The sequence below is a fragment of the Leuresthes tenuis genome, unplaced genomic scaffold, assembly GCF_036924035.1.
Source record: "Leuresthes tenuis unplaced genomic scaffold, fLeuTen1.0.hap1 SCAF_21, whole genome shotgun sequence".
NCBI classification, from domain to species: Eukaryota; Metazoa; Chordata; class Actinopteri; order Atheriniformes; family Atherinopsidae; genus Leuresthes; species Leuresthes tenuis.
In genome coordinates, this window is record NW_027325375.1 from 18,362,914 (window position 1) to 18,377,040 (window position 14,127).

At 41.0% G+C, this 14,127-nt stretch overlaps 1 protein-coding gene across 3 annotated transcripts in view; it reads left to right on the plus strand.

Annotated features, from left to right (window-relative positions):
- Window positions 1-4,599: 4,599 nt before the first annotated feature.
- cadm2a (cell adhesion molecule 2a) overlaps window positions 4,600-14,127 on the plus strand; it is a 227,110-nt gene continuing 217,582 nt past the window's right edge. For all 3 annotated transcript variants that reach the window (XM_072374746.1, XM_072374748.1, XM_072374747.1), the window contains exon 1: window positions 4,600-5,034. In XM_072374746.1, coding sequence (XP_072230847.1) covers window positions 4,974-5,034 — 61 coding nt within the window. In that variant the 5' untranslated portion in view covers window positions 4,600-4,973. The remainder of the gene's footprint in view (window positions 5,035-14,127) is intronic.

Below are 14,127 nucleotides of genomic sequence, written 5' to 3' on the forward strand. Positions count from 1 at the left end.
AGAACTACAAAGTATCAGCTTTTAGAAGAAGAAATTGGTGATCTAAAGCTGAGATTCACAGTGGCTGTCTTTGAATTGTCCACTCGTTAATTTTATTCACTCACTCACCTACTACATAGTACTCACTATATAACAACTCACTGGGGGGTAAAGGCAGCCAGCTACTGATGCATTTTGGGCACTATTTGAATACAGCGATGCTTCATAATTAAGTGCCACACAGTCATAGTTACATGTCAGATAAACAAACGCAGGTACGTGCCAAATCCGAAGCGAAGGACAGCACGAGTTTGCTGTTTTTTGCTTGAGAACATACAAAAACGAACATCTTTCACCACTGCACTGACATAAAAATGACTACCCACATTTTTTTTTATTGAGCTGTATTTACCTACAAAAGCACTTACTGTAACTTTAATTCAGTTGAAAGCATCCAATAATTTAATTAGGAATGTACATAACCCACAAAAAAAAAAACAATTAATTATGTCAGAACAAAACAACTGTTGGCAAGGAAGTAGGGGTTTTTTGGAGCCAAGGTAGCCCCACTTTTGAAGCTTGCGTACTTCAAAATCTACTTTCCATAACGTTTCCCTCACACGTTTACTGTTTAGACTAAATACATTTTGGCAAAATTTGGTTCCGATAAATATTTTACCCAAAAAATGATAAAAATCCTGCATCTCAAATGAGAAAAGATACAAGCCACCCCACATTTAAGAGGCGAGTAATTTGCCCACCAGGGATTCTCAGTGGGTAATCACAATAATGAGTTGTGAATATTATATTTTCATAGTTATCAGTAGGTAGCACTAGCCAGCAGAATTACATTCCCTCAGCTCTGTGTTACCCGATGAACAGCACTGCAACTGACTCTGAACATAGTAAAAATCATGGTAAACAAGTGTACAGTTAAAAAAAAAGCCCTCTCATTAGCACATTTTGTATTTGTAACACGTGTGCACTCTGATCCTTAAATGAGGTGCAAACGTGCACACAAAATGATGGAATGACAAACTGTTACCTGGTGGCAACTTCAAAAAAGTAAAGTTAATCATATAAATAATGCATCGGTCGAGTTGAGAAGCTGTCTGATAATTGAGAAAAAAAAGCAGTGTCAAAGAGAGGCCTTGAGCCTTTATCACGGAAACATGTCATGAGAAGTTAGACATACCTTGATGCACTATGTGTTTGCAAAATTGTTACATAGAAGATTTGATCTAGAACCAAGGTTGTTTTTCAATAACACCAGACGCACATAAAACAAACAGCACCTTATTAATTCTTACTGTTGCATAACGCCTCTGATTGCACACCTTCTCATGCCTCCTTTGAGATTAGTGTTATGGTGCTTGACATTCATTTATATGTGCATTTATATCATTGATCATCACATTTTTTTCTGATATTACATGCTTCTGTAACCAAAGTGTTGCCATGTTATATTTTAGAAAGGAAAGCTTCTTCTTTCTTTGTTCTTCTTCATTTATGCCTAAATCATATCAAGGCAGATTGTAGCCTCTATATCCAATCTCACAATCAGAATTAATCAAATTACTAAAGAGGAAGTAATTAGTCCCATGTGCTATATAGCAGGCTCTGTTTTTCAGCATATCCTCAATCAAATAAACTGGTGGATACTATATTCGGTGCCAAGTCTCAGATTTAATTAAGCAGATTTGAATCTTGTGAACTGTCAGGGAATTGTAGCTCTTTTAATGCTTTGCTCCCACTTTAAGGTTAAAAAAGGTAATTGACAGATATGCAAAAAATCAAACGGAAATCATCATAAAAAAGTTGATAACCAAAAAAAGTTAACAGTTGAGTTGATTTTGGCAATCCAACTTCATTTAATACATCGCTGTTTTGAGGCTCATTATCTTCTTCATCACTTACGTGGCCCTCTTTTTCACACTTCAGACTGACACAAACCTACACCTCTACATAAATCTCTCAGTTAAACACCTGCTAAGTTAGTGCTGGTGAATAATCTTTTCAGCTTAGAGAAGTTCCTAAATGAAAAGGCCTTGAAGTATTAAAGTGAGATGATGATGAGTCCCTTCACTGCTTCCTTCCTGGTCTCCTTCAGCAAAGGATACACTGAATCATGCTTTATGAAATAACATTTCCCTGCAGAAGTAACATTTAAAGCAGTACAATATCGGAATGTTGAATTTAAATCTATCTTTTATAACTCTAACCTTAAAGTTTGACTTTATTGTCTTTTTGTTGAGTCCTTGTGCACGATTTAAAGCTGCTCTCGGCTTTGATTCTTCTTTCACCTGTGGCCTTTCTAATGCATTGTGTGTGTCTTTGTCCAGTTTTGGAAAAAAAAAAGTATTTTTCCTGCATCTTGCCTCTTGCTGTTTCCCTCGCTGACTATGTGCCTGTGTATGACCTCGGGTTTGTTCAGTAAACTTTGATATTAGAATTTTACAAGATGTTATGACTGATGTCAACATCTTAGGCTTTTCATGGAGCCTTGACTGTCACAATATGTCAATTACTTTGAAGTCTGGGCACTTTGAGTTAAAAGGGCAACATCTCAAAGCTGTTTCAGTCTCTTTTTTAGGTTGAATGTAATGTATCAGAAAATTTGAACATATAATAATATGTTGTTGCAAAAGTGTGATTAGAGCTGACAGTATTGTGGAATAAGGCCCTGTAGACACTGTTGTTGTTGTTATTATACAATATAATTCACAAGGGTAAATGGACTGTACTTATAAAGCACCTTTCTAGTCTAGTTGACCACTCAAAGCGCTATCAGTTCCATTTATTCATTCACACACACTCATAGAGCACTTAGTCGACACAGTATAACGGGCTACGCATTGCTTTTCCTTTATCATACACATTTATAAACCAATAGATGCATTGGAGGCAATGGGGTTTAAGAATCTTGCCCGAGGACAGTTCGACATGCCGGAAGCAGGGAATCTAACTATGAGCCATTAATTTGCACATAAATGCTCGTCTTCTGGAGCTATACCAAATCGCAGGAAATACCAGACACTGTCAGTATGTTTTTAAGGTTTTAGAAAAACATTTATTATTGCGTTAGTGTGAGTAAAAGTGGATTTTTTTAAATACATGCAAACATGTATTGAAATCGTGCTGCATCAGATATCTCAAAGTCCCACATGAAGCATTGGGAGTTGATTTTCTTCTGTATCTATATGTTTAGTTGGACCAAAACCGGCCAATGTGCTCTGCTGATGATCCATGGTTTCAACCTTGGGTTTTAACTTGAAATCAGCAGGAGAAGCAGGTACACAGAAGAAACTAGGAATTACAGACAAATCCTAGAAAGGGTAGCATGCATCTAATTTGTTAAAAGCTCATGCGAGCAACAGGCATGAAATGATCAGACCTGCCCTACTCTCTTTACATTATACAAATTTTGCCAACAGCTAAATTGCTTACCTGCTGTTTTGGACTGTGACCTAACAGGTTATCCAGAAAAGGCCTGATACTAGGAAGCTGAAAGTGGCATATGATCACCTGTCATAGCGTAGCCTAACATACGTGGGGCAATAAATCGATTCCTCTCCCAATGCTTTCGGTATGTTTTCACACAAGAACCTCTGTTGGCCTAGTTGAGCAGCTCTGTGCATTTAAATGTACTGTGCAAGACACTGTGGTTTATAGAAAATGTCCAAATCCTCCTTCAGAGTTTCTCAACATATTGCAATCAAAAATCCAAAGAACAGAAACAAACATCACATACATCAGTCAATCTTAGCCTTTCAAGTGTCACCTCTCTACCCGCACTGTCAACTCAAGAACTACTTCTATTTTGGAGCATGCTATCTCTCTCTCTTCAAAAGGCCTCTCCACTCTTTTCACAGCTGTCCCCTTTACCTACACACCACCTTGCCCCATCACATCCCGGCTCACCTCTCCACCCCCTGACCATCTCAAACAAGACAATCTTCAAAAGTCAGGCTGTTCTCAGCCTTTATACTTCACATCCACGTGACCTCAGTCATTATTATCAACAGAGATGTGAGCAATGAAACAAACAGTTTACTGTGACTTACCAGGTGTTCAAGTGGAAGGGCAGCTCACATCAAGAGGCATGTCTGTTTTGAATTCTTAGGCTTAACTACCGGTACACTGTAAGAAATAATCCGCTCGCCATCAAAGATGTGCATTGATAGAAAAAGAAACACCACCTTGGACACGCCTCACATAATAACTTACATGCAAAAATTTTAAATCACAGTCAGACATCTGAATAACTTGCAATGTTATGCAGTGATTGAAAATATAAGACAGTAGGCTTCTGCACAATGCTCCCCAGTTTCCTCAGCTTTTCTGGACCTTTGATATTGTGACCATTTAAACACAGTCAACTCGTCTTAATCATGAATAAGGCTCAGATTTCTTCAACGTCTTTCTTATTTCACGTCGCTCGTATATTTTCACCTTTAACAGTGACTGGTCTTATGCGTAGAACATTTGTTGAAACTGATATTTTTTGCAGAGTCTCACGCTTGACCCAGACCTCGCTTAATGTCGGTTGCGATTGGTTCGTCTGCCATGCCAATCAAACGCGTGTGGGCGGGACTCAAACAATCCACTCGTGCTCCCTGCGCTGTGGACTGTGCGCCACAGCAGAGTAGGAGCTGTGCAGACAGTTGTACAGGAGCGACAACATTTATTCTGTTACCAGAGAAGGTTTTTCCAGAGTTCCTCAAACTGAGTGTACCTCACCAGCACTGCATTTCCGACAACATCCAGATTTCTGTTTATTGGGGAGCTATTATATTCCCGCTTTTTCAAAAGCAGAACAGCCTACGGGTCGTGCAGTCGGCTTCGTTAACCCCGTTTCCTAGAGACGCACAAAAGCCACGCTCCCAGGTCCACCTGGATAGCGAACAAAGAGGTCCGGTCCCGTCAGAAGTCCAGTGGGGAAACGGAGAGGAGAAATTCCCGTGGAAGGCAGGAGCAAGACAGAAGAAGGCAGGATGAATCTCAAGAGTCATTTGATTTTCACCCTCTACACTATTTATGGGATTCTTCTAAAAGGTGAGTACGGGACGAGTGGTGCGTACGTGCGCATGTTGTGTGCTTGTCTAAAATGTGTGTACGCGCGTGTTCCCGGCCGACTGAAGGGCAGGATGAAGGGGCAAAACGCGCGGTCACACGCGGGTCCTGGCAGAGAGATGGGGGACCTGTCTTCCTCTTGCTCTCTTGCTCTCCCTCTATCTGTCATAAACACGCACGCGCGCAGACACATGGCTTATCATTGAAAAGCACGTGCGTGTCTGAGTCTTTCAGCATAGGTGTGTGCGTTTGCCTGCAGACGTGCGTGATGTAGGTTCCTTGGATGTACACGTTCAGGACGGTGATGTGTTACTTCCATAACTGAATGCACAGGACACGACCTGAGCACGCCGCACGGACCGCGAGTGTCCTGTGCGCGGACTGCGCTGGCAGCGGACACGCCAGACAATACAATCACCAAAGCCAGTGGTTGTTTTTTCACGTGCTGCACTTTGACGAGCCCTGGAGTCACTGGCAGCGTTTTACGCACCGAACTGTTTGGTGCTGCGGATTCTTGTAGAAGCTGGTGGGCTCGCGGATCTTTTTTTTTCTTTCTCCATCTTCATCTTAATTTTCCTGTTTTTGATTCAGACTTCATCACACTGCTTTCTTTGAGCTGTCGCGGCAGCAGCCAGTCTGTGGCTTATGCGCGCAGTCAGCTCAGGCGATGTGCCTTCTTCAGTAACCTCATACGAGGTCCAGGAAACGGTTCTCCCAATAGTTTACTTTTTTGCATAATAGCATATACGTGCAAACTCACAGTCTGAGAGTTGCACAGCCTTCATTAGCAACGCTGTGCTACTGATTCATGTGCTTCAAATTTGATGTATTAGATCAAAAACTGTTTGGTTTATACCTTGAGTGACAATCTGAACATACTATGAACACTTCTGACTGTAGGTGATCTGGATATAAGCGCGAGAATGCGTTGACATTGGGAGACAAGGTCACAGTTAGCGTGCAATTAACTTACAAACTGTAAAATGGCTCAGTGTGTTTTATTAGCATGCGTTGACATAGAACTAAAATAGATTTTTTTAAAAACAAAAACTACAAATACTGGACAGTGAAAATGGTTTACTAAAACAATAGTACTTTATATGCACTTGTTAGTGTCTGCAAAACAAAGAAAAAGTATAAAACTGGTACTGCAGTTGGTGTGTTATGATTCACGAATACAATTATGATTAAACTGACCAAATAAGAAAGCTTTTTTGGGAATGAAGACACGCTTTTCCCCATTTTAATATCATAGAGTACTCTGTTATGTACTGGATGGCTTTCAAGTCTTAAAATAATCAAATGAGTATTTCACTACTCCCATTAACAGTGTGTAGGATGTTAAAGAGGGAACACAGTTTCCTGAGTTCCGGCACTGGTACATTCATGCAGTGCAGAACCGCAGCAGGAGGGTTATGATTTCTTTTTTTTTTTTCTGAAACAACTACCAGTTTAACAGCAGAGCCACTTATGCTGCCAAGTTTCAGTCCACTTTACCCCTTCAAATGACATCAAGATAACAGATGTATTAACATGAAAGGAAAAATTAGCATAATCTTGACTTTAACCACTGTTTTCCAGACGAACAAAGGAGAAATCCCAGATAGGAGATCATTTGTGCTTGATTCCCTTGATCAATTGTTGTTGTCTCTTTGAAGTGTGTGTGTCTGTGTGTGCATATGGAGAAGAGAGCAGCCCTTCCCTAATAACCAGACATGATTAAGGCCATTCTTGACTTAATGAATTGGTGTGTAATGAGGTATTTTACTGTGTTTATAACAGCTTCCACAGCAGCATTTATTGCTGTTTCGGAGTCTCTCTTTTCCTTTTTATTCTCTTAACGGTGGCACGTTTGTTATGAGTGTGTGTGCAGGTATGACTGTGTGTGTTTGTGTACATTCCAGCAAAGGTGTGCTCTGTTTATATTGCTTATGTTTTAAGAAGCCTAAGCAAAGACATAAGGACGGTGGTAACAGCACACGCAATCATACCGGTCTCTTTCCCTCTCGTCCTAACCCTGAAGAGGATAATACCAGGCTGCCTGATTTGAACAGTCATCTCTTGGTGCAAAACCTATTATTGCATAGGCTCCACACAGCAGGCAGGTCAGCCTCCTTCTGAACGAGGTCCATCGAGGCAAAGACGTGGCCTATGCTTGCGCTCTGTAAATGACAGCTGTTTCAGCCCCTCTGGCCTTGAGCCAGCTGGCATCAAGACATCCAAAGACACTAAATCTCTGTCACAGACTAGACCTGCACCACATATAGTGCGAATGTGAGGTGTTGTGATGGAGGTCGGTGTTTACCAACAGACCGAGTTGTTAACATATTATCGAGTCTGTCTCATGTGGCCATGCTGTAGCCAGAGAAAACAGGCTGTTATGCAAATGGACCTCTTACGTAAGAGCTCCGGGCTGAGCAGCAGGCGAGGGGAGAGATGGAGACAGAGAGAGACAGCGAAAGAGAGAGATGTTCTAGAATAGAGGAGTCGATGTAAGACTAATGTGGGAGCAGAGGTGTGGAGGAGGATTGTAGGCTACAATCTACTCAACTAAAGTATGTGTATGAGATGTGTGCTGGTGGTTGTTTGCTGTATGGATGCTCGTTTATCGCCACTGCCCTGTCTGTTTCCTGTCGTTTTGCCTGCCTGGCAGTCTGTCTGTTCTGAACTCTGATCTTGCTCGCCTAAATACAAACTCCCGCTGAGGGATGTGTTTATCCCCGCAGTGAGACTAAGCTGCTGAAGGCTGACCCTCCATCCCTCTGTAGTTTCGTCCATTCCTCCCTCGCTTCATCCTCCCATCCTGGTGTGGAGCTTTGTATCACAGCAGCGTGGGAAAGCTTCTGATAACAAGCAGCCTTGTGTGTGTGTTTGCAGAGATACTGATTACATTGGAGAAACAAGATGTTCCCTCTTTCTTGCTTACTTGCACTTTCCATCCCTCTTCTGTGTGTGTGTGTCTGCGAGTGTGTTCCTTCACACGGCACATGCAAAGAGCTCTTTACCTTATACCCCTGCCATGAAGTTTCAGTACTGAGAATCTGCGTCCTGAGCAGCCCTGGATTGATGTGCATCACACAGACATTCAAAAGCACACAAACATACTCACATGGAGCTCTGGTGTGGGTTCATCTCTGCTCTGCCAGGGGATTTCCCATGATCAAAGCCAGTCTTTTGTTAGTCCAGGTGTAAAAAAAAAAGTTAAAACAGGAAGGGTGAGGAGACTGAAAAGGGAATGTGGTTGGACTGAAAGCTTACAAGCTCTTCATGGCAGAATAGAAATGGCCTGCTTCAGAACTGCTCCAGAGACAATTGCAGTGCATCTTGCCACCTGCTCCACCTGTCCCGTGCAGCAGTCCGCCAGTGCATTTGGACAGGTTTTGTTTCAGCATGTTTTCAGTTAAATACAGACACAATTATGCTGTGTGCAGACACAAGGTTAAAAAAAAGAAAAGCCGAGAAGAGGCGGGAAGCCAAGCATTGTTTAGCTTAATACACATGTTGTTGCAGATGGCAAAGATTCAGAGGTGGCAAATAACGCTCGTAACACATTTTCTGCAAATGTCCTCTAGTGAGCAGAACATTAGCCTGCGGCTCAGTAACCAAACCAGCCTGTGGAAATCTCCTAAGCATTTCTGAGCCTGCAAAATAGGATGCACCTACACTGCATGACACAGCATGGACTGGAAGCCATTCCCCATTTTTAGTAATGTTTGATGTAGTTAGGGAAAAAAACGTCCCCTTCAAATGACTTTATGAGCACAGACGTTTGCAGACAAAGCAAGATTCAACCTGCCTGTCTGAATGTTTTTGATATATCGGCAGAAAAAATGATCCGACAGTGTTTTCACATAAAACTTCAAGGTTTCAAGCCTATTACACTGTATACAAACACACACGTATCACCTCAGCTTTAAAGTGGATATTCAGTTGTGTGAATGCCTCAGTGCAAGCGCTTTGCCGATTCTGGTATCTCCTGAAAGAGAAAAATCATTGCACATTTCGAATGGACAAAAGGCAAAAACATCTTGAATGATCCTGTCAGGCATAAAGTCAAGAACACTGTTATTTTACCCCAAATTGCATTATATTACAAAATCATATGCCGTTGATGCTGTGAGCTAATGGGTTCCCATTAGTTACAGTCACAGAGCATACCAACCACATTTCACTTTTCAGAGAATTCATGTTGAATGAAATTCTGATTCTTATTTTGTTCAGGCTGCATTTTATATCTTTAAAGGGGAACTCTGGTATTTTTAAACCGAGGCCTTATTTCTGGCATGAAATATGTTCATCTACTCATCGAGAACAGTTTGGCGAAAGTCGACAACCTTCGGAAGATATTTAGATAACTCGCGATCCATATAGAGTGAATGAGGCTTAAACGATGCAGCCTCTAAAAAAGGCATTATCTGTCTTTATTTCACCAATACTTTAAGCTGAATGAACGCATACTATTGCTCTGTTAGCACATAGCTACTGTTATGTGGCTACTTGCAGCTATAGGAGAGCTAACGGAGGGAATTCTACACACACCTCTACTGGGACCACTTCATCAACACACATGGCTGCAGCACAGCTCATTCAGTCCGGTAAGAACGTCCATCTTACTCAAAGGCATCGTTCATGTTGTCAAAATTTGATAAATATCCTGCCATGTTGCACAAAACTAGCAGTAGCAAACTCCATGTGAAGTTAGCTGACTGTCATAGAGCAAGGAGTTAATAAACTGTGCTCCAGGGGGGCGTGTGGGTGAAGTGGTCCCAGTAGAGTGCCTGTGTAGAAATCCCTCCGTTAGCTCTCCAATAGCCGCAAGTAGCCACATAACAGCACCTATGAGCTAACAGAACTATAGTACATGTTTGTTAATTCATTCGGGTTAAAGTATTGGTGAAATAAAGACAGCTAATGCCTTATTTAGAGGCTGCATCGTCTAAGCCTCGTTCTCTCCGTTATATGGATAGACGCGGATCGCGAGTTATCTAAATATCTTCCGAAGGACGCCGACTTTTGCCAAACTGTTCTCGGTGAGTAGATAAACATATTTCATGCCAGAAAAAAGGTCTAGGTTTAAAAATACCAGAGTTCCCCTATAAGGCAAAGTGTTGTTTAAATTCAGCCCAGAGCAAGAGGGAAAGATCAAATGCGGCCTCCCATAGAGAGCGAAGAGAATACAAGCCCACAGGTGGATTCATTTGCAGCAGCGACGTCAGCAGACAGCTCGTTTTCAACTTAAATACACCTCCTGGTAGGTGAAAGAGCTGTGCAACCTCAGCTTACAGATCAGCTGATGGAGCATACATGAAGAAATGTAGCTATTTATGTGTTAAAGTCAGAATATAAAATCATGTGCATTTTTAAATGTTTTTTGGCTCAACACACGAAAAAAAAAAACATTCCTACATTCAGTGGGATGCAAATGTTTGAGCATAATATCTTTTTATGTAGTGAAGTGTGTGAAAGATTAACTGTTTCGTACTAAGTACAACCCTTTGGCAACTAACAAAGCTTGTAAAATGACATTTTAAGAATTCTTCCTGGGAAAGGTAAGATTTTTGGACAGTCAGTCTACATTCAGGGGTGTTTAGGTCAGGGGACTATGAGAGCCATGGCATTATCCCAGCTTGCACTTTTTTTTGGGGGGGGGGGGGTCCATTGTGGATTTTAAGGTTTAGGATAATTAGATCTGTGAAACTTCTCTTTTCTCACCTCAAGTTTTTTTACAGAAATGATTTTGATTGCCAACGGAATTGGTTTGGACCAAACTTAGTACGTCTTCCTTCAACCAATGAAATGTTTCTCCATTCCACTGGTTGCAATACAAGCTCCAAGCCAGATCAGTCTCCTCCTGTTTCTGACAGTTTAAAGAAGTGTTCTCCTCTTTTGTAATGAACTCCAAACCTGCTTTTGCTCACTGCAACCATAAAGATGTACTTTAACCCAGTGGCAGGCCGTGCATTTCACACCTAGGCCTTCAGTCTTGCTCCATCTGAATCAATCCACCCTCAATAACTATTTTATGGCTGTAAAAAACATCTTTTAATGCAGAAATGCAATATAAAGAGCTGTTGCATTGCAGATAGATAACTCGTGTAGCCAGAATAAATGCATTTACTGAAGAAACAAACCCGGAGTGCTCAAGTCTCCTTCTACTGCAACTACAGCTGCCACACACATAAAAAAGCATCAATAACAACCTCATATTATTTATTAAAATAGCAACAGTTTACTCACTAAAAATCCTGATTATTTGTACACAAAATCTATCCTCCTTTCTTTCCTCATTACTCTGTCGTACAGATTATCCCTGTGTTTCAGTTCCTTCAAGAGGTCCTTTCCTATCGCCATCGAAGCCAGTGCTGAAAGTCGAGCCTGCCCTGTCGTATTTCTGGTATAAGTTTCATAAGTTTAAAGTTTTAAATCAATTTCTTCTCCTCCTTCAGCCATTGTGGGTTGACAAAACAGCTATAAAATCAACACAACTATATTATTGCTCGTTACAGTGGCTACAGGTGCAGTTTGGTAGCTCTGGATAGTTCACTCTCTGACTGTCCAATCAAAGGGTATGAATATGCTGACATTACCGGACTCCTGCTAGAAGGCCTTGGTGTCGCCAACTCAAAATCTGATTGGTTGAAGCAACAGTTTGATCGACACTTATTTTATGCTACAGGGCCCGCAGAACTGGTTGTGACGGCCTCCAGGCAGATTTCTTTGACCCTGGCAACAAATGACGGCTGAAATGTGATTGGTTAAATGCTTTAATATGAAAATATTAAAAGCGTTTCTGGAATCAGCGCAACCAAGGGAAAAGCTATGAAAGGAACCGGACAGACTATTTGGAATTATTTAATAAGTATTTATGGATAAAATAGGATTAACATCGGTCTGTGATTCAGATAGTTTTTAGGCCAGCAGAGAAGGCCTTGCAGGCCCTAATCAGTTCACAAGACATTTTTCCAAAATGATGACCCAATCAACGGGTTTTCCTTTAGGGACTAATTTGTTTGTGCATCATAACACAGCAGAGCAGTGCAGCACCATCCATAGTGCTGCACTGCTCTGCACTACTGCACTACTTTTTCAGTTCTACAGGGTTTTTTTTTTTTTTTACTGGAGGGTCCTTTAAGGATACCTACACACTGAAAATGTTCTTGACCTCAACTTGCCCGACACGTTAACTGTTATTTCACAATTACACAAGGAAATGGGTACCTGAAATGCTCTGCTTTTTCCATGTAGCCTTCTCATGCTACGTGAACATTAGTTATGTTAACTAAGACCCAAGCTGATTATGGTCTGAGACCTTGGCGAAAGTTATCTAAGACCTTCCTGAAATCTGTTGGAATGCCCAAACTTTTTAATAGTGCTAACATCCTTCTTTTTGTTCTTAAACTGCAAAATCTATACCTTTAATTGTAGGCCCTTGCTGAAATCTCTTCATGTTCTACTCACCTGAATATTTACTAGAGGAGATTTGATTTTTTTCAAGGGTGCACAACCGTTTGCTTATTTTCTTGTGTGTTGTGTGAGGGAGTGTGTGTGTATGCATGCATATGCGATGTCTGTAATGGCATTAAAATCCAAAGGATTAGAGAGTGGCTAATCTAAAGCTCCAGTCTTTGACAAGCCATGTGTCACTAATCTCAAACACTCTCGTAGAAAGACACACAAACACAATCAAGGCTTGGATTAAAACTCCTCACAGTATATGTTGTGATCTTTAAACCAAAAAAAATAAATACAAAAGAGTAAAAGAATGTTCAAAGTGAAGAGAGAAAGAATGTATAGGGAACCCCAAGAAAAATGAATTGTTAACTCCTTTTCTCGGTTAAAAACATTCAAATAACGTGGATTCATTTGATGCACACTAAGCAAAAGCTAATGTGCTCATCAGGTCTCCTCTCTGAACAAGTCCTTCCTAAATAAGGTTTTTTTTTTTTTTCCCTCTTTCACTTCAAGGCTTCTCTTCACACAAGTCCCTGAAGGTTGGAGTCTGGAGACTTTATTGCGCATGTTACAGTAATCGTTTTCTCTGACAGAAATAAAGATATGGACAACAGTGACTCACCGGCTCTTGTCTTCTTCCCCAACTCTGTTATTGTTTGGAGAGTCTGCGTCTCTTCATGGCAGAAATGAACTCATCCAAAGCACTCAAAGTCTATATTATGGGCAAAGCAATTCGTACTTATGTAGCTTTATTGTACGAGTACAACATAAATATGCGTAGTCATATAGATACAATATAAAGATATGCATGTGCACACAAAGCAGCTTCTCTTTTTTGTCTGTCTTGTTGATGTTTTGGTGACCCAGTTTCAGAAATAGCTTTCTCTGTCTTCAGACACATATGCGGTACTTTTCCTCTCAAAGTTGGACTGACAGGGAGAGTTTACACTGAATATCCAGAAAGTAAATTGAAGGTACTGCAAAATAGAAGGGGTAAAGGGAAGATACATTTTGCCAGCCTTTACGTTTTGAAGCTATCTTTCTGAATTCAAGCCTCTTCTTGTCTACTCAGTTCAAAAACAGGAAATAATCCAGGACCCACAGGTGCTCACACTCACTATTCAAATCACTCAGTCAGTGATGCAGCTCCATGACGTAACCCTTAAACTTCCACTCCTGCAGATAATAATCCCCTAAAACTCTCCTTACATTGCATAGGTATGAGTCAATACACTGTTCTTCACTGAGTGAATGGGGATCTATTGATATGTTAATCCGGTCCTACAAACAGGGGCTGCATAGAGGTGAGGTGGTTAGTACTGTCTCATTGCCTCGCAGTGAGCCTCACTGGTTTGAATCCCAGATGGGACCTTTCTCTGTGAACTTTACAGGCGACCTGTCTAGGGTATAATCTCTGCCTCTCGTGAATGTCATTAAGTACATTCACATACTTCTAGAAAAAAGTAATTATTGTGTTTTTTGTCTTTTAACGCATGTTAGCCTGGCTAAATCAGTACGAAATGAAGCTTCTCAAATTAAGCTGCATGTATAAGCTCAACAAGACTCAAATGGGCCTAGGTGCTGGAACTTTGGAGTATCCATTCTTTTTGCATCTTTTTATAA